Raw genomic sequence first — 20,946 nt, 5'->3', positions numbered from 1 at the left:
GAAGTATTTGTTCTGTAAAATTTTGTAACAGTTCCAAAGAAAAGCAAAGGATCTCCTTGTTTAAGTTTCCAAAAGAGCAAGAACGGTGGGAAAAATTAATTAATAGCTTTTGTTAGGCCTATCTTTAATATGTGGTTTTTCAATAAACTTAGCTTCTTCCGACATTATCAGCCATTTCTCACAGCTATCTTTATTTGAAAGATGCGATACATTTACATCATAATAAAATATGCGCCCTACATTTTGAGGATTCTTGTTTTAGGAATAGTAAAAACCAAAAACAGACTGACATCAAACGCTATTCCAACAATATTTTCAAATGAATTTAAGCCAACAAGTGAAAATTGAGTTTTAAGTATTGTTTATTTATAAGTTAATTTAAATGAAACATATTTCCCAAGGGAATGATAATTTAGCTAGTTGCTCAAACGTAAAGGTTCCGGAGAACCTAGTAGAAAATGATATCAAGGAATATCATAAAACAACTGGTACGATGAAATTTATACATTGGTAATGGGGTCATAAGTTAAAACTCAGTTTTCAAATAGAATCTAGTAAACGGTCTGTGGTGGAAGAGCATAGGAACCAGGGGGGCAATGCCCCTCCCTAGAATTTTACTGGGAGGGGCAACTAATGTTATTGCCCCCTCCAACATTTTGTCAGTTGAAATCTTCGCAAGGCTCAAATTATCATTTTAAAAGCATATTAAGCTTATAGAACCTCAACTGTGTTTAAATTTCAGACTTTTCCCGCCAATGTATATAGTAGAAAAATGTACAAATGCATTTGGAAAAGCTACACTCCATTAAAAATTCAAAACCATTCTCCAGACCCCTTTTGGTTTCACTTTGCTCCCTCCAACTTCTAGAACGTTCCTACGCCCCTGAAGAGCGCAACAATAGACCTACAAAAAGGACCTGTGTTTCAGTTGCAGCAAGTTCCAGCGAAACTTTATTTACAGAACAGGATTGTAAACAGTTTCATTCAAAACAACTCTATTAAATTTTAACATGATTTTCTTTATCTGTGGAAATTCAAGTAACAAAGGTCTAAAATAACATAAAAAATAGTTAATACATGAACTTTCTTAAAATAATTAAATATAATTAATTAAAAACTTACTTTTAATCTTATCTTAATAAATTATATTGAAAATCCTCTAAGCAATCGTATTTCTTTATTAAAGCTGCACATATGATTCATTGAATTTCATTCAAAACGTAAACCTACTACAAATAAGCACGGGAAGAAAAAGATTTCTCCCGGCTGATAGATGGCGCCGACGTTAACGAAAAAAAAAGGGGTCGCAGTGATGTATAGGGAGTTTCATATATCTATATTGTCAGTATCTCTGCTACTAGCGCGCGCTACAGTCGCGAGGAATATAGGTTTTTCTAGCGCGCACGTGCAAATCGCTCGTGCGCCAAATATACTAATAAAGCTGTGTCTTGTGACGTAAGAGCAACATTTTAACAAGCTGGGCAAGACCACTTTTTATTTTATAAAATCAACTATTACTAAATTAGTAAATTTTCAATATGTGCTAGATGGTGGTAAAAAAGTGATAAACCCGTTTAAAAACCGTTTATCATAATAAAAAATTCGGTTCCGGTTTCGGTTATAATTTTTTTTACAAATATCGGATCCGGTTCCGGATCCGGTTATCAAATTTTGATATTAGTGGTTCCGGTTCCTGTAATTTACCCGGTTCCTCTCGGTTACGGTTATCCGTGGCATCCCTAATGCTAATACTCAGCTGCAGCAGGTTAAGAAAGGCAAAATGTCTATAATTTCGAATTTCACCTATTTTCTGTTGAATTCCTAAAGGCTCCGGCGCGTATTATATTAATCCATTTTAAAAATGCCTATTGCGTAAATTTCAAAGTGATCAATAAATATTTAATGTAGATTATTATTTTTAAGCTTCATTACAGCGTAGTTTTAGTATTATGCTCCTAAACAATCAACAAATCGCTAGGGCTGTGCGAGTACTTGATCATCATCGAGTACCCGACATATTTTTGGTCGGGTAACCGAACTCGTAACTCGATTAAGAAAAATGCAATACTCGTCGATTAATTATCGAGTATTGAAAATTTACATATTCGGGTACTCAAATACTCGAATAAGCTGCCTTGCTGAATTCGTTGGGTTATTGCTTTTCCCATCATGTTCGGGTACTCAACTATTCGACGAGTATTTTACTAAATTTTGTGTTTCCGTGCAATAATTTCAACGATACGTTCTGATATTACCATAAGTTTATAATAAAGCTATTGATATTACTATATGGCTTTTCTGCTCCTTGAGTTCGGATGGCGCTTTGGCGGTTACGGCGCCGTTAAGCTTAGGTTACTTAGGTATAAATTTAGTAGTTAAAATGTTTAATAATACGGTTAATCAGTCAACTCATCTATATGAATTGTTAATTTTTAAATCGTTAATTCATTATGAATTATCATAAATCAAGTTTAATTCAACTATGAATAATCACGAATACCGTTATGAATAATTAAAGGAAATTACCCGAAAAAAACTCGATCGAATACCCGAACGTTTTTCTTAACTATTCGACTACTCGAATAAAGAATTTTTTGGCTTAGTCGAGTACTCGATTACCCGACTCGACAAAAATACTATCCGACTCGGTACTCGACGAAATAATTTTCAGATACTCGGTACCCGACTCGATTGCTCGCACAGGCCTTCAAATCGCACGTTCATGTACGTCAACGTGGTAATCTCGGCAACTCATCAAACGGAATTTTAGGTATGCGTCACTTGTACTAAAAATTAATAAGTACAACTGTTTTTAAATCTTATCTATGTTAATTAATTAATTATCACTTCGAAATTCAACCGTAAACACACCAAATTCGAAATTCCCGCCGCCGATTTACCCAATGAGGTAGAATATGAACTAGAGATACAAACAAATCTGGGTTTTGCGGGACACGTTTTATTTGAGTAGAAGAATTGTCGGATTTTGAAATGACGTTTTAGCGCGCGACACATGTCTTGGGCACACAGCCTTCTTTGCGTGCTTTTTTTATCATAACATGTAGAGGTATTTTCACGCGCAAAATGAATTTTAAAAGCCATCAATTAGGCTTAAATTTCAACTTTATCTAATCGTGTTGGCGCCATTGGTTTCTATAAGCAGTCACGTTTGCAAAATATATTAAGGTTTAGTTTTTCAATAACACGATAGATGGCGCCAACACGATTTGATTAAGTTCATTTACTAGGCCTAACTCTCCAACTCAACAAATACTGTCCCGCGAAACGGTAGGTCCTGGAAGGCGGATTTGGATCTCTATTTATTATACCTCATTGGATTTACCTGAAATTCGTGCTAATATTTTTCCTCCAAATATTCAGTGATTTCAGTCTGACGTGACAAAACGTCATCCATGCTTTTTCGCATAGAGAAAAAAAACCGCACAAAATGGTGGCCATAGCCAAAGCTACGAGGTGAAATTACTCTATAATAGAAATTTTTCCTTTCGTAACCTGCAACTGAGTATAGGAATGTTTGGTATTATACGTAACATAATGACTATTAGGCACGATCTGTATAACATTTCCATCAAATAAATTCAATGACACCTTGTTTCACACGGAAAAATGTTTTTTTTTTATTAATCTTGTGCTACAGTAAAAGTTACCACGGAAATAAATTATAGTGATCGCGTTTTCAAAATCCGCTTCACTAACTTTCGTTTCCCTTTCTGTAAAGTTGATGTCGTGAACAAGGTTTCATCTAGGAGAAACAAACTCAGCACCCCGCAGCAGGAGAAGAACGCAACCCGTCAAAAATCGTGGATTTTCTCGCGTACAGTTTTCATTGGTAAAAACCCCGTTTTCAATTACGATAAATTTCAGGCTTTTCACTTTTGCTTTTTTGACGCGCTTTTATTTCAAAATAAACCTGTATCAAATCCATTTAGATATCTGCTTCTCGTGACAAATAAGCCGGTAGAGAAGCTTCTCGCATTTGGTTTTGACGCAAAAGCGTGATTTTTGTCCGGAAAAATCGTGATTGAAAATGGGGTTAGACGCATTAGCGCCTGCAGCCGTCGGAAGGGGAAATTTCGGAAATTGTCTTCCCCTCTTTCCGTAAAACATTCAGCGTAAAGGGTCGTCCAATGAAAGTTGTACACAACACTGCGATAGAGAGTTGCTAGACGTACGATAATTATCGTAGACGTAGATAATTTCTAGATTATTTTTAGGACGTACGATATTTTCGATACTTCAGCTTGCGTGTACGATAATTTTTTATTGGCTGAAAAAAAACTGACTTTTAAATCGGTCACACTTTAAGTGTTATTTAAAAAAACACAGGTTTAACGTCAGTATTTTACAAAAAAAAATTTCGCCAGTTTTCAGGCGAACGACAATTTATTTCTAAAATCGAAAATTTTATGGCTCTGGTACGATAATATGAGTTTCAAGATCTGGCAACGCTGCTGCGTTAGCGTGTTTAAAGGCTAGCTGCGTTCTCTTTGTGTGCGGTGCTGTGTTTGTTGCTCCTAGGTTTTATTAAAGAAATAGCTTTTATTACATATTTATGATGATAGTATGCAAATTTATTTTGTAATGTAATTTAAGGATAAATAAAGTAAAACAATGGTAATATGATCGTTATTTTAATTTTGCGTTTTTTCTGTTTAAAATTAACGGTCCTATATACTATTATTTTACATTATTCATAATGCAATAATAGTTGGTGACTTGTTCTCGTAAGTATAAATAATTAATCAAACATGACAAAATGTTAAAATTTTATTGGGTGAATTTTTAATCTTTATAACAATTTACTTTCGAGGATTAACTCTTCTTTCATAAGGCAACGAGGTTATATTTTTTACAAATTATTTTTATACAGGGGCATTTTGATTACGGGGAATCTGATCATAATACAATTCTAGTTTAATATGAAATATAACAATTCCCGATGATTCTCAGTAGTACACGGTATTAACAGAGATCCTGGCAGTTATAGAGATGCGAAACTCCCTATACCCTAAGCAAACCAGTTTTTTTCAAATTTTTGCCGATCGCAGCGACGCCTGTACGTGGGCAGAGATCCTAGGATTGTTACCGTTGTTTACAATTTTTGCGTCTCTCGGCTTGAAACGGGCGCTTCCTTCCGGCCGAAGGGCGGCGCTGATGCTTGCATTTTTTTGTCAGGTTTTCGGCGGAGTTTCGCATCTCTATAACTGCAAGATCTCTGGTATTAAGTTTAAAAATAAATCCATTTATTCTTTAAAGCTCCGAGTAGTTTTTACCTTAAGCTAAAATGGGTCCCTAGCATCTTGAAGGCCTACTTGTTTACCGGATGCCCAAGTAAACTATGAAACTCTGTGACAATAGGAAGAGATAGAAATGAACAAAATGGTAAGATGTAGCGGAAGAATCAATTACTTTGTTTCATCGCGCGGTTATTAAGGGTCCACAGAATCGTATTAAAAATTCGGGTCGAATTTCATCACGTGACGCGGTCATACTTTTCCGCATCCAAAACGTGTGGTTCTCTAGCCCCACTTCGATTCTGCAACCTTTAAAGGGGAACGGCCAAGCTTTTCCAAATATGACCTTATTTCCGTATCAAAAGGTTAACAAGACGTTCAATATACTAACACGTACTTTTTTTGTCTTGAAAAAATAGCTTTTGGCCCAAAAAGTTGAAACGAAAAATAACGCCAGGTATTTGGGTTTGAATTTTCACCGCCATCTTAGGGGCTGCCGCCAGCGCCCCTAGCCCCGTATGAGCGATTTGCGAACTATCATAACTTTTTAAAATCGCGCAATTTAGGCTTAAGTCTCTTATAACTGGAACGCGCCGCGCGTGCAAAACATATTTTTTTGCTTCTTCAGCAGCGCCCGCTTTAACGTTGTTTTTCTGTCTCACCGACTTCTCACCAGGTGTCGCGGCGGACGCGCGCTTTTCTATTTCCCGAAATTTCTTTATTTTATTAAAAATTAACCACTCAATATTTTTTTATGCGGTTTTCGCCATAAATTTTAGTTTTTAATGGGCTATAGGGCTATCTAACTGGCTTAAGCTTGACCGTTCCCCTTTAACTTAACCCACTATAAGTTTAGCTTGGCATAGTCCCATGTATGGATTAAGAAGACTTAATTTTTACACGTGTTAAAATCCAGCAGATTCTGAAAATGTTATTCATTTAGCTGCAGCCAACATGAGTATTTAAGACTAATTAACGACCTCAACGTTTCGGCTCGTTTAAAAATGAAGAACAGTTATTCCCATCATTCTACCGGCTGAGCGATCATGTCAGTCCTGTCTCAACATTTGGATTATGGATTTTCCCCGATAGAGGGATGGGAATAAGCATTCGCGTACTTACCAGGGTTGGACATAAGGCACTAGTCACGGCATTGGACTACTAAAATAAATGCTCTGACTACTAAAATTAATCGAAATCTAAATATTCCTAAATAATGACGAATATGGCGTATCATAAATTCCTCATTCATCAATCCCATTTCATTTAAAAAAATCACACCATGTAACTCAAGTGATAATTAACTCCTATTTTAATTCTGACGGGTAAAGCAAAATGTTGGCTGTCCTTCTTGTTTTTATACCCCAACTAGTCAGGGACTACTAAAATAAATTAAGATAGGACTAGGAGGCTCACAAGTCAGGCTGACTACTAAAAAAATATCCTTATGTCCAACCCTATGGTACTTACTAGGGAAATTCTGTCTCACCGATACGTCCCAGTCGTTAATTAATCGAAGACGTGTAATTATTAAAAACGCCTTTTCAATATCAATACAGCCCGCTATGTTATTTTACGTGTTATATGTATCTTATCTTTTATTTAGAAACTGGTAACTTTTATACTAGGAAGTAGAGGATTTTCGGAGCCGCAAGTGTTAAAGTCATCCAGGTCTACTTCCAATTCTTCCGCCGTAATATCTACAAAACTGCTGGTCTTCTTTGATATCTTGGCTTCGCTGCTAACCATACAAACTTCGGCCACGATACTAAGTCGAGATCTGCGGATGCTGGAGTTGGGACTGGCGTCCCTGGACGGGAATTTGTGATCGGAGCAAGAGGGGCAAATGGTCGCTGGAGTGCAAGGCGGGAATGTCGTTGTACAAGTAGGAAACGTTAAAGTACTTGTTTCTTTGCTGACGGGTAAACTGTAAATGAGCCCCTATTTTAGAACTTTGATTGGGGTACGTGAGGCCTTGAATCTATTCACATACACGCGTGAGAGTAGATCTGGGAATTCCCTTCGCGCCTGTCAGCCGGTCGCAGGGGCGGAACGCTCCGCCCCAGGGCATTGTCACTATTGCATAACGGTAATTAAACCGCGTGTACGGTAAGAGCGGCTTTCCAGTTAGCCTTAGAATAGTCAATGACGTATCTACACCCATTCCTCACTGGCGGTTCTCAAGTCAATTGAAGAACGGAATTTAGAACGTCATAAAAATTAGGACATCCCGAGTTGTTTCTCCCCGATTTATTTTCCAAACTCTGAGGTTAAGTAGACCTTCATGTACCTTGAAAGCTCCTATAGGGAAAAGTTTCAATGGCCTATCGTTTTGCCATGGCAACCAAAAATGTTTTTAACAACTCAAGTTTAAACTTTCTCTACGTAAAATAGCATTGCAAAATCACGACTTGTATTTAATTTATGAAAGCCAATTTTATAAATATTATCCAATTTTATCTATTTTACCCAATTTTTTTGCCAAAATTTTAATTTTAATTTTTTTTTTTTTGAAAATGGCAAAGGCAAACCGTGATTTTGCCCTGCTATTTTACGTAGAGAACGTTCAAACTTGAGTTGTGAAAAACATTTTTGGTTGCCATGTCAAAACGAATGGCCATTGAAACTTTTCCCTTTAGGAGCTTTCAAGGTACATGAAGGTCTACTTAACCCCCGAGTTTGGGAAAAAATCGGAGAGAAGCACCTCGGGATGTCTCCTTGTTAGGCTAGGCGCCCACTGGCTCTCCGTTTCGTATCCGTCCTGCCTTCCACAAGGCATTGTCTCCGTTACGAAGCAAAGGCTTGTGGAAGCTAGGACGGAGATGTTACGAAGAGCAGTGGGCGCCTGGACTTAGTCTGGCCTCTACGACAGCCACATCGTAGTAAGACGATTTACGCGCGTTCTATATTCACGGGTGTATATGAATATATTCATAGTGGAGCCCGTGAAAGCGTGTTACCTGGGCCTCTGCGCTTGTAATTTTTCTTTGTTGTTGCCGGTGTAGGCCGACCAGGTACTTGTCCGTGTTCGGAGGCATTGTTGAGCTTTGCTTCTTACCCATTCTTGTATGGTTGTCGATAAGGTAGGCTCACGCCCTAGCAAGAGGACTATGGCTCCGTCTAGCTTCTTTTGTAAAATAAATGTGTTTAGAAATAAAATCTTATTTTATATCATTGAAAATTGTATAGATTTACATCGAAGATTTCGGCGACGTCTTTTTGATTACTTTCGCGAACGCTTTGTCCATTAATTTCTAGGATTTGATCTCCTTGTTGAATTCTTCTGCCGTGTCGCGCCGCGATACTGCCGGGCTGCTGAATGTAAAGTTTTACCAGCGTTATTTAAGAGACGCTTCTGGTGAAAGTCGACGAAAACGGTACCTACCACGTACGTCACGAATACGCCACGCCCATTTCTATAAAAGGATAGAAATAACTCTTTTACCTTAAGGAATAGACCGATACACATTTGCCAAGGGAAAAGATGGCGCCAGCATTAAACATAACCAAAAATCGTGTTAATAATAATAATAATAATAATAATAATAATAATAATCAGCTAGGCTAATACCCAAGGCACCACCTTAGGCCTACGTTTATTTTAATACTGAACGTTTTTTGTAGTTTTTAGGTAAATCATCGCTTAAAATAACGTTAGAAGTAGTTTCTTTACTATAAATTGGTAAGTATTTATTCGCTTCTCGGCAAAAAGTTATTAGGGGCGCCATCTAGTAGATATAAAACTATGGAATCGTTCTAAATGTTTGTTTCCCTGTAAGCAATTTGTGAATCGGTCTATAGGTTATGGTAATCTTAGTGGTATCATAAGCCTATCAACCCTAAGTTTGAATCGAAAGGCAGTGTTGGTTCAAGCTAACGACTGTCGAAAGTACAGCGCTAAATCCACCCGGTGGCGGAAAAGAGAAACGTAACGCGTCTCGCAATGCATGATGCCAGCTGCTTTAGTAAGAGAGAGATGCGTAGAGAGAGAAAGGGGGAAGGAAGAAGCTTCAATTTATCTCTACCAGGTGCCGATACTATCGCCTGATTTCTTCTTTTTCGCCCGTCCTGGGGCTCGATTCTGAGGTTATCGTTAAGCTAGCGACAAAAATACTGGCGATAGGCGAAACGACAATTTGTAAGCGACAATTTCTTAACGGGAATGAAATTGGTGTTCTAAGACGTGTCTCGTTACGGCAGTGTTATGAGAGAGACGCTAACGACAGAGCCAATAGCGACGCGTCGTTTTATCAGTTGTTTCGTTCATACTTCATAGCAGCAGACGGTACTAATGGTTTATTCTACAGAGGTTAGGCTTAAGCTGTAAGCCTTGGTTACCACTAGCGCGCGCGACGCGACGACGCATTTCTCGGCTTTGACACTAACATAACTTAAACCAAGCTTTAGACGTAGAAGAAGAAGAACAAGTGTTTATTGTGAATAATAAAAGAATAACTTGAGTTATAAACGTACAAAAAATTACTAGTTGAGTATTTGGTAAATATTTTCATCTTACTTCACCAAAATTCATTGGAACCGGTGCTTTTAAAAACATAATCAATTGGTAAAAGTAACTGTTTGTTGTTATTACACCCGAGGGGAATAATTTATTAGTGTTATAATTTACTTAACTATGGTAATTTTATATATATCAATCTAGTAAGTTAATAATAGTTTTTAATATTAATCACTGGTATTGCCAGTGTATTGGTTTCTGATAAACTAACCAAGCCTATCACAATGAGTATACGTTAGTTCTTTTTTAACGTAAATAAACGCTTAAATCTATACTCATCTTATTCAAATGCTTGAGCTCGATATCGTATTACTTTTTGATGTTATAAATTACGATTATTTTAAATTTCCTGTGCTAAATCTTAAATTTCATGTCTCAAAAATATGGCCATCTTTAAAAAAAATTGTCGCCCGTGGCTCTAACTACAACTTTTTTTGTCGTTAGAATTAACGACAATTTTAGGTTTCTTCTGAAGACAATTTTCTTAACGAGAGCCTTAGAATTACATTTTTTCTCGCTAGCGACAATTTTCAAAGTTAACGAGGATTTTCTCCCGTTAACTTCCTTACCGATAATCTCAGAATCGAGCCCCAGTGGTGGTACAAAGGGCGCTATGCACGTTTCAAACTTAGGGTTGATAAGCTTATGGTGGGATTAGAACATACGGCTTTTGAATGAGACTGATTCCCAGACGGTCTTTGACGCTGGCTTTTCTTAATTCCACAGTTATAAATTTCTTGGGGGCTAATCGCGATAGAAATCGATTCGAAAACGATGAGATTCCGTCATCCCGGTTACTTCAAAACGCAAAGATATATCATTTACCTGTACCTTCGTTAGTGGTAAAAAGCCTGGTTGGGTTTTCTCTTAACACCAAAATGCGTAGCGGCGAAGGGGCTTCTCGCAAAAGTTTGACCCCTTCGGCGAAAGACGCGTCACGCAAGGAATAGTCATTCACCTGCAAATATACAATAGCTTCTTACAAAATTTATTTACATTAATTTGCAATCCCCGAATTGTTTAACGTTAAATATAAATTCCGTCGGGTGAAACTACCTATCTGTCTTGATCATATTGTTATCTACCTTCCGTTTAAGCGCGGAGACCGACGGCGTCGTGCATACGCGCGTTCGTCCGCGGCTCCGCGCGGCCGCTTTTATACGCGACGTAGAGCTAGTTTTCAACTCATTTCAACCGTATTATATCGTATATTTGAGGTTACTCGAATAATTAAGCGTATTTTAATATATTAAATTACTATACTGTAATTTATCGCGATGCCAGAGAATTTCGGAGGGCGATAAGGATTGGACAGCATTCTTTGTTATTGGAAGCGTGGCGACTCTTCGCGCTTTTACGCGCAGACGCCGCCAGAAAACGCGCGAAGGAAATCGATCGATATCCGGCGCCCCTTGTTCCGCTTTCTTGGCACTTTTTATCCTAGAGTCTCTCCGCGATGTCGAAGGTTATACTTCCGAAACCGGAGCACACTTACGTACTCGTCGCGACATCGTCGCTACCAAAAACCAGAGAACAAATGCAAACTGATGAAAAGGCAAAGGAATTGGCTCAAAGTAAATATATATTTTAAATCTTACAGGGAATATTAACTAAATCTAAAAATGGTCCGCAATTACGTGTTACGACTTATTTTTCACATAACTAGCTTTTGTTCAACCTGGTGGGAGTTCTGCAGAAATCTAAAATTCGTTGTAATTGTTAAGGTAATGAATCCCTTTGGTACTTTAGGAGCTTCCAAATTGGATCCCTTTGAAGAGGAAATTCAGTTTATCCAGGAAGTTAAAAAATACCCTGTTTTGTGGTCCGTTCAAAATAGACAAGTTCTTAGAAACCGTCATATGAAGGAGTATATATGGCAAGCAATTGCCAAGGTCATGAGTTGGTCTGGTAAGGTGACTACCCTTTCCTCGATTGTTTCGTTTATTTAAAATATAAATTGAATAAAAGTCGACGAGTGCAAAAGAAGATGGAAAAGTTTGCGGGATCGCTACTCCAGGGAGAGGAGACTGAAAATCACCAACGAGGTCTTGATCCCTGACACCAACGAAGTTGCAGGATGGGCCTTGACTAGTCACCTCAGTTTCCTCTCCGATCACATTAAGCACAGAAAGTTAGATTTGTTTCTAAGCCATATAATGATAACACCAGGAGTGTATTTATTTACACTTAGCTTAGGGGCTATTTTGAGACGATGGTCGAATGTCCCCCTGGCACGTGAGGTGGAAGGACAGGAAAGTTATGTATCATAACAGTAGTGTATATGCTAAAATCATTGTAAAAGACTGTTCAGTGCACTGTCATACCATTTTATTCTAATTTTTAATGAAAAAAAGTTAGCAAGAGCATATCAGAATCTGTTTCTTTTCATTTTACGTGATACATATTTTTTATCACCAATCGAATATCGTTGTTTTTTATTTGTTACTCGTAACCCCACTGTCCAAAAAAAAGGTATGATCTAGCTTCTGAGTCTCGCGTCCGTGGCTCGGTCAATCAAATAATCATTAGTTAGTTAATCGAGAATTTTCTTATTTTTAAACGTTTTTCTTAAAATATTTTTCTAATACCGGTATCGGCCAATATTGGCTTAAGCGAAGCCGATATTGGACGATACCGGTATGCCGATATATCGGTGCATCCCTAATTTTTATAGAAAAGGTCCTCAAGTTCTCTTCGAACACGAGGGCGGATTGGTAGCGAAGTTAAAATTCGTCTCAACATAGTTTTCACCAAAAGTAGAAATACCTAAATACATTCTTGATATATAAATAAACAAATTCTGGATAAAACGTGAACTTTATAAACTTTCTACGCAGTCCGGTTCAAAGTAACGGCAATTTTGGAGAACTTCCGGATCATTGCAACGCTTCCGCTTATGCGCAATCCGAAACGAATCAGATAATCGTGGAAGTCGATGAGGAAATTACGGCGGACATCAACAGTAACGGATCGGATGATCATTCCATTATAGACACGATGTCCAATAGTGGTAACAAAAACGTCAGTGATTGGGAATTTTACGAGAGATTTTAGTATCAATAATATCAATTGTATTTTAGGACGATCTTAACTTTCAAAACGCGCTGAATACGACTATCAAGTTGGAAGTGGTCGATACCGACGTCGAGCAGGAGCGAGAAATGTCCGAACCGGAACCGGAAGCGAAAGAACCGGACCCGGAACCAGTCGCGAAGAAACCGCCGCGTAAACGTACTTATAAAAGCAACAAGGATCCGGACGACGTCGAGGAGGCCATCATGAAAACCTTGACGGATCTCAGGAACGAAAACCGCGTCTACGTCACGGCGCCTCCCAGTAAAATGGCCACCATTATGAAAGGCGCCAGCGGATCCGCGTCCTCCAGCGCGTCTCATCGCACCACCGAATTCATGGACAACGACGAGATGTTTTGCATGAGCATCGCCGCCGAAATGCGTCATCTGACGGAGAAACAGAAGAGCTACGCCAAAATGGTCATACAAAAGACCATGTACGAAGTGAAATTCGGTCACATTAAAGAATTAGAAGGCGAATCTTAAGATTTCTTTCAAAACTTTTATTTCGCATCTTCTTTTAGCATTGTTTATATAAAAAATGGATAAACACTTGTTAAAGTACTCGAACAATAAAAATAATTTTGTTCACAAAGCGCCGTCGTGAATATATTGTTGGGGGATGGCGCCAGCAGGGCTGACGAAATAGTCCTTCAGTGTCTCGCGAATGGCGAAGGATTTTCTCGTGAAGTTATTCGATCCCAATTTAGTCACTTCGGCGAAACAGTCCGACGCCCCCACCCTCCACCGCCCGTCGATTTTATTACCAAAATCGTCCTCGTGGTCCACGTATTTAGGTGGGTTGTACAGAAATTCAGCTTGAGCATCCTGATCTTTGTCTCGCTCCAGGAGAAAGTTGTGCAAGCAGCTGAGCGCTTTAACTAGCCCAACGACTCTGTCTGGTTTCGCGACGATGTTGCAACGGAAAATTCCCCATCTCGACGACAAGATGCCCAAGGTGTTTTGTACAACGCTAATGACACGGTGCAGTCTGTAGTTGAAAACATGAATGGCTTGGTTATTGGTGTTGTCGTTGGTTTTGCTCCTATCGGGATAGGGCCGCATCATGTAGTCCCTCAAGGGGAACCCGAGGTCACCGACGAATAACATAGGCAGGGCTACGTTAGGGTTACCACCGGGCAAAGGTCGCGGGGGCGGGAAGGCTCTCGATTTGTTCTCCAAGAGGGTTCCCAATGTCGACGTCAAGAATACGCCATTCTGTTGCTGGTATTCTCCCACGTCGATGAATGTAAAGCGGTAGTCGGCGTCGCAGGAAGCGATGAATATGACGTTGGTCTCGGGGCTTCCGACTCTAATGGCGCTCGAGGCTTTTATTCCGAGACGAACGGCGTCTAAAGGGCCCAGGCAATTTGGGAAATCCCAAAGCTCGAAGTACTTCTTAGCGATTGCGTTAAGCTCCGTATGACTCAAAGGTTTTAAGTATACGGGCTGAAGAACGCGCCAGATAGCGTTGCAAGTATCCCTGAGGATATGGGACGTCGTAGAGTGGCCCACTCGGAAGCTAAACGAGATGGTTCGCTGTGAATCCCCCGTTGCCAGATACCTACGAGATACGAATTGATACATTTCACGGAGCTTTGGTTCTCATTGGGATTATTCTTACCTTAATGTTATGGCTAATCTTTCTCCCGGTGAAATGGGATCCCTCAAAGTCGTAGTTTCTTTCTGTATAGTAGGGCCTAGAATATTCAGTAGCTGGTCAAATTGTTTGGGTGTCATTCGGTTAAAGTGCACGAAAGTTTCGTGGTCGTTCAGCCGAAGTTCTTGGAATAAACCATTGTATTCGCTTTCGCTATTTCGCGTTTGATTGACATCGTTAACCCACACTTTTCGCCCTAATCTTTTCCGTCGACGACGGTGCAATAATAACAGTAATAAACACTGTATTTGCTGGTTTCTAATTATATCCCTGCGCGTACGCGAATCTACTACAATAGAAGCTATTTCTTCCTCCGATTCCATTTTCACACTGGTGGTACGTTACGCTGCAGCGGAATTAGCGGACGACGACTGAAACTAAGGTAAACATATTACAGGCGATCGATTTTTCTTAGCTCGCTAGTGACATCTATGAAACATCTCGTAAAATTTTATAATTTTATTTTTATTAATAGCATGTCGAAATAAGTATATATTTTCGTTTTTAAATTTTAGTTTTTAGAGTACAACTAGTTGAAATGCTCCGTTGTTGAACAATAGGGTTTTTTATGGGGCTTTTAGATGCTAATAGACGGCGCTGGTATCTATAACCGTTGAACTATTTGAAATCAAAAAGAGGGAAATCTCCTGTTTGGCATGGGAAAATAATTCTGGCTCTGATTGTCAAAATCTTTATTTCTAATATATTTGGTAATTCTTTGAAAGCGTGAACCAAAGAATATAGGAGGAATGAGATGGTTAGGGTTAAATAACGCATTATAGTCCATAGGTGGTTTTCATTAACTTTAACATATATGTTAGGGCTACTCACTTCCATTAATGTTAAAACTACCTTCAGAAACGAAGCAGTGGCGTAGCTGAGAACTCAGAGGCCCCCCGCAAAAATCTCTATGAGGCCCCCCTTTTTAATTTTTTTATGGTTAGCGGCCCCCCCCCCCCCCGAAGATCGAGGCCCCCCTTGAGTCTTGAGGACCCCCGCATCGCGGGCCCCGCGGACCATCAGCTACGCCACTGAAACGAAGTGAGTGTTTATAATAAAGACCTGTAGAGGTTAACGGTAATAGTAAGTGTAGGGAGCTGTTGGCTCACGTGGCATGAAGGGCTTGCCACCACCCATGTCGTGAACAGCGAAATAAAAGACGCGAACTTTTCCGACATAAAAACCGGTAAACCTTTTTCCTCTTATTTCAAAACAGAACTGGCCGTTAATTTATTTTTACACGCGCAAAATAACACCTTTTTTAACAGCAACCAAAAACTCACTTTCACGCGCGCGTGCGCTATATAAACATTTGAAAACGAATATAGGTACATGTACTATACAAAATTACGATGTGTACAACCGAACAACCCACCATAAAAGTCGCTACGTGGTTTGGACCTACAATGGTGTCTTGGGTATTAGCCTAGCTGATTATTATTATCATCATAACTCTATAATATTGTTCCATAAGTTTGACACTTTGGGGAATATTTTACTGAGACGTCATCACAAGAAGAAAATCTCCCCCTAGCGAGGTGCTGTCAAAGGCTACTTGTGACGCATTAGCAAGCGGACGCAAAACGGCAACGAAGCCAGTATAATGCAGTCTGTCTTGTGAATAGCTCTCACAAGGAGACTACCCGAGGTGTAACACACCGATTTTGTTTAAACTCGGGTGTTTGGTAGACCTTCATGTAACCGTTTTGCCATGGCAACCAAAATTGTTTTTGACAACACAAAATGGAAATATTCCCATCTGATAGATTTTAAGGGTAAAAATGTTAAAAAATTTAAAAATTTTGAAAATGCTAAAAACAAAAAAAAATAAATAAAAAATAATTAAAAAGTTCGAAATTGATCAAAATTTTATTAATTTTTATCGATGTGATCAATATGGGTGAAAATGAACGGAAATGGCTTGAAAAACCCCAAAGGGAAATGTCTCCATAGGCAACCGTTTTGCCATGGCAATCAAAAATGTTTTTGACATCACAAAATGGAAATTTTCCCATTGAAAATAACATGGGAATCTAATAGATTTTAAAAATGTTAAAAAAAATTAAAATTTTGAAAATACTAAAAACAAAAGATAAATAAAAAATAATTAAAAAGTTTGAAATTGATAAAAATTTTATTAATTTTTATCGATGTGATCAATATGGGTGAAAATGAACGGAAATGGCTTGAAAAACCCCAAAGGGAAATGTCTCCATAGGCAACCGTTTTGCCATGGCAACCAAAAATGTTTTTGACATCACAAAATGGAAATTTTCCCATTGAAAATAACATGGGAATCTAATAGATTTTAAAAATGTTAAAAAAAATTAAAATTTTGAAAATACTAAAAACAAAAGATAAATAAAAAATAATTAAAAAGTTTGAAATTGATCAAAATTTTATTAATTTTTATCGATGTGATCAATATGGGTGAAAATGAACGGAAATGGCTAAGGTTTCAAAAATGTAAGAGAAAATGAATAAAATTGCAAAAAATGACACAATATCTCTAAATGTGTGAATTTTTTTCAAAAGTAATAAATTTTAATACATTTGACCAATTTTGATCAAAATTATTTATTTTGATTAAACATTTATTAAACTTGATTTACTGTGTGAAATCGGTATAATGTCTAGAAAAAATATTCGATAAAATTTGATTAATTTTGATCAATTATCAACTTGATCAAATTACAAAAAGATGATCAAAATGAACAAAAATTTAAAAATTTAGAGAAAATGTACGAAGATGGCTAAAATTGTCAAAATATCCGAAAAAACGTTAAAAATGAAATTACTTTTTTAAAATTTTATAAAATTTAATAAATTTTATCAATGATGATAGAAATCATTAAATTTCTTTAAAAAATTAATTAGTCTTTATTAATTGTGAAATATTGGTACATTATATTGAAAAATATATTTTATTAAACTTCAATTTTATTAATTTTAGTCAATTATATCAACTTGACCAAATAACAAAAAGATAAACAAAATGAACAACAGTTTTTAGGGCAAATGATAAAGATTATTTAATTTTTATATAACATGTTTTATAGAAAAATCTCTGCTTTTGATCAAAGTTGATAAAATTTAATCAGTTTTATCAAATTTTAAAAAGGAACTATTTAATATTTTTCGAGATATTTTGACAATTTTAGTTATCTTGGTACATTTTCTCTAAAAATTTTAAAATTCTGTTCATTTTGATCATCTTTTTCTTATCTGATCAAATTGATATAATTGATCTATAAGGATATAACATTAATTTTGAATAAAATTTGGTTTTCCTATTTATTTAAAATTTAACATATTTTATCTATTGTGAACCATTTATTGGTTATCTCTCACATATTTTCCATTTTAGCCAATTTGGTCCATATTCATAAGTAGTCTAAATTTTATGAAATATTATAGTTCATAAATTTTTACACGAGTTTACCCCATTTTATTTATTTTAATATCTTCATATTATTGTCTAATTGGATCTCATTAAATGCAAAATGTTCTAAATTTTGATCAAATTTGATCAAATCTTTAATTTAATTATTTACATCGAATTTGAAATAGTTTATCTATTTTGGAAAATTTTCAAGTCATCTCATGTTTTTTTTATTTTTAGCCAGTTTGGTTTATTTTCATACTTTTTGATCAAATTGAACAAAATTAGTGAAAACCTTTACTAAAATTTTACTGAATATATCAAATTTAATAAATTTTTGTTTAATTGGTTCTATTTGGATCCAAAAAATTAAGTTGGTCAAATTTAAGACATTGTATCAATTTTGAAAAAAATATTTTAAAACCAAGATATTATGACAATTTTAGACATAATTTGCCCTAAAAAGTTTAAACGGTTGTTCATTTTGTTTATCTTTTTGTTATTTGGTCAAGTTGATATAATGGACTAAAATTAATAAAATTGAAGTTTAATAAAATATATTTTTCGATATAATGTATAATATTTCACAATTAATATAGACTAAATAATTTTTATAGAAATTTAATGATTTTTATCACAATCCCTGCTTTTGATCAAACTTGATAAAATTTATTAAACTTTATAAAATTTTAAAAAAGTAATTTTATTTTAAACGTATTTTCGGATCATCTTTTTGTAATTTGATCAAGTTGATAATTGATCAAAATTAATCAAATTTTATAGAATATTTTTCTAGACATTACACCGATTTCACACAGTAAATAAAGTTTAATAAATTTTATAAAAAATTATCATTTTTAATCAAAATTAATAATTTTGATCAAAATTGGTCAAATGTATTCAAATTTATTACTTTTGAAAAAAATTAACACATTTAGAGATATTGTGTCATTTTTGCAATTTTATTCATTTTCTCTTACATTTTTGAAACCTTAGCCATTTTCGTTCATTTTCACCCATATTGATCACATCGATCAAAATTAATTAAATTTTGATCAATTTCAAACTTTTTAATTATTTGTTATTTATCTTTTGTTTTTAGTATTTTCAAAATTTTAATTTTTTTTAACATTTTTAAAATCTATTAGATTCCCATGTTATTTTCAATGGGAAAATTTCCATTTTGTGTTGTCAAAATCATTTTTGGTTGCCATGGCAAAACGGTTGCCTATGGAGACATTTCCCTTTGGGGTTTTTCAAGTTACATGAAGGTGTACCACACACCCGAGTTTAAACAAAACCTTTGCATTTGAAGAAGAGGAAGCGTCACACTTATGTAACAATATTATACACTTATGTTATTAATAATAATCAATTTGATTTTAAGATTCAATAATGCGTCATTAAAATTTTTACTTTTGAGAGCGTTTGATGTATCAGTAGTCCTTGATCTCAAACAAAAATTAGCAGAAGGAGATTCCTTGCCGTCGTTTGCGCGAATGTGTGAGCTTCATAACCCCGTTGATAATGTTTCACACGCTTAAAAGTTTATAACCCATTAACATTCATTTAAATCCAGTGCCGTTGGCCTAATATGAGTAAAATTCGTTTGATACTTTAGTCCATCGATAGCCACGGTCACACTAGATCTTAAAACCCAGATTGAGCCGATTAGAATGGTTTGCACGAAAGGTCGTTAGTAATAAAATCGAACGAATGAGGGCTTGTTTTGAAAACATGGAAATTATCTTTCCGAAAATGTCATTGTCGAAACAAATTTCCAAGCCGAAGTGTACTAATTTTGGGTCCAAAACTGACTTTTTTCGCTCACCAAAATCCAGAAATTTTTGCGAATTTTTCTCTTCCGTAGCACGAGTAAATCGAAGCTGTAGTTTTATTCTTCAAGTAGAAGAAACTGAATTGGGGGCATTCTATTTACTTATAGAAGTTTTCATACCAGAGATTTTTAATCATAATTTTTGGCTTATTATCTAAATAAAAAATATCATTTTTCTACTACGTAGCCTTGTGTATGGCTATTTCCATTACTATTGCGTAGAATTTTTCCTGGGTGTTAAATCAACCAGCTTTTAATCCTAGATGTAAAGAAATGTATTACAGACAATTAGCCAATGATACGCTTCGCATTTTCTGACGTCACGGGCGCCGAAAATAATTTTAGAAGTCTGGAAATTCGCCGAAAAACTAGATTTCCACCATTTTGACTTCTTTTTATAATAATTCAAAGACCACTTTCTGTACTTTCTGTAAAATGTTTGCTCTTTGTAATGAATCATTAATTATCTATATGTAGCTAAAATTTCGTGCAACCAACACTTTAAAATAATCTCACCAAGAAAAGTGGTATGAAGGGATAATGTGGCCGTGGCTAGAGCCTGACCGGATTGCGGTTTCCAAAAATTATAATCCATCCCGTGATCCATTCATTACGAATTCGGGCAGTTCTTAACCGATTCTATTTCCAACTGTCCAATTCGTGAGAATTTTAATACGAACCTCCCCATCAAACAATCCAATCTGTCCAATCCGTGAGAATTTTAATCCGAACCTCCCCATCAAACAATCCAATCTGTCCAATCCGTGAGAATTTTAATCCGAACCTCCCCATCAAACAATCCAATCTGTCCAATCCGTGAGAATTTTAATCCGAACGTCCCCATCAAACAATCCAATCTGTCCAATCCGTGAGAATTTTAATCCGAACCTCCCCATCAAACAATCCAATCTGTCCAATCCGTGAGAATTTTAATCCGAACCTCCCCATCAAACAATCCAATCTGTCCAATCCGTGAGAATTTTAATCCGAACCTCCCCATCAAACAATCCAATCTGTCCAATCCGTGAGAATTTTAATACGAACCTCCCCATCAAACAATCCAATCTGTCCAATCCGTGAGAATTTTAATACGAACCTCCCCATCAAACAATCCAATCTGTCCAATCCGTGAGAATTTTAATACGAACCTCCCCATCAAACAATCCAATCTGTCCAATTCGTGAGAATTTTAATACGAACCTCCCCATCAAACAATCCAATC

The 20,946-nt window shown here is 36.4% G+C and overlaps 2 protein-coding genes across 2 annotated transcripts in view; one reads left to right on the top strand and one right to left on the bottom strand.

The window, feature by feature from the left end:
- Positions 1-4,797: 4,797 nt before the first annotated feature.
- LOC149941138 (PDZ domain-containing protein 2-like) overlaps positions 4,798-20,946 on the bottom strand; it is an 80,730-nt gene continuing 64,581 nt past the window's right edge. Inside the window, exons 5-10 of the mRNA XM_090177337.1 lie at positions 10,597-10,729; positions 10,437-10,515; positions 8,641-8,671; positions 8,451-8,570; positions 8,216-8,382; positions 4,798-7,182 (exon numbers count right to left, since the gene is read on the bottom strand). Coding sequence (XP_090033463.1) covers positions 6,858-7,182; positions 8,216-8,382; positions 8,451-8,570; positions 8,641-8,671; positions 10,437-10,515; positions 10,597-10,729 — 855 coding nt within the window. The 3' untranslated portion in view covers positions 4,798-6,857. The remainder of the gene's footprint in view (positions 7,183-8,215; positions 8,383-8,450; positions 8,571-8,640; positions 8,672-10,436; positions 10,516-10,596; positions 10,730-20,946) is intronic.
- Positions 10,732-13,411, top strand: LOC149941139 (uncharacterized). Its single transcript, XM_090177338.1, has 5 exons — positions 10,732-11,345; positions 11,521-11,679; positions 11,740-11,902; positions 12,609-12,792; positions 12,852-13,411. Exons 1-5 carry the CDS (start codon positions 11,228-11,230, stop codon positions 13,329-13,331), a joined length of 1,104 nt encoding a protein of 367 aa, XP_090033464.1. The 5' UTR covers positions 10,732-11,227; the 3' UTR covers positions 13,332-13,411.

This window comes from Leiobunum rupestre, chromosome 6 (genome assembly GCF_980474605.1).
Source record: "Leiobunum rupestre chromosome 6, qqLeiRupe1.1.hap1, whole genome shotgun sequence".
NCBI lineage: Eukaryota > Metazoa > Arthropoda > Arachnida > Opiliones > Sclerosomatidae > Leiobunum > Leiobunum rupestre.
The sequence above is the reverse complement of the archived record's forward strand: the minus strand, read 5'-3'. Positions and strand labels throughout refer to the sequence as shown.

Coding starts and splice junctions, on each gene's coding strand:
- LOC149941139 (XM_090177338.1), top strand. CDS start 11,228: ATGTCGAAGGTTATACTTCCGAAACCGGAGCACACTTACGTACTCGTC. Junction 11,680..11,739: donor CAAGGTCATGAGTTGGTCTG/GTAAGGTGACTA, acceptor ATTGAATAAAAG/TCGACGAGTGCAAAAGAAGA. Junction 12,793..12,851: donor CCAATAGTGGTAACAAAAAC/GTCAGTGATTGG, acceptor ATTGTATTTTAG/GACGATCTTAACTTTCAAAA.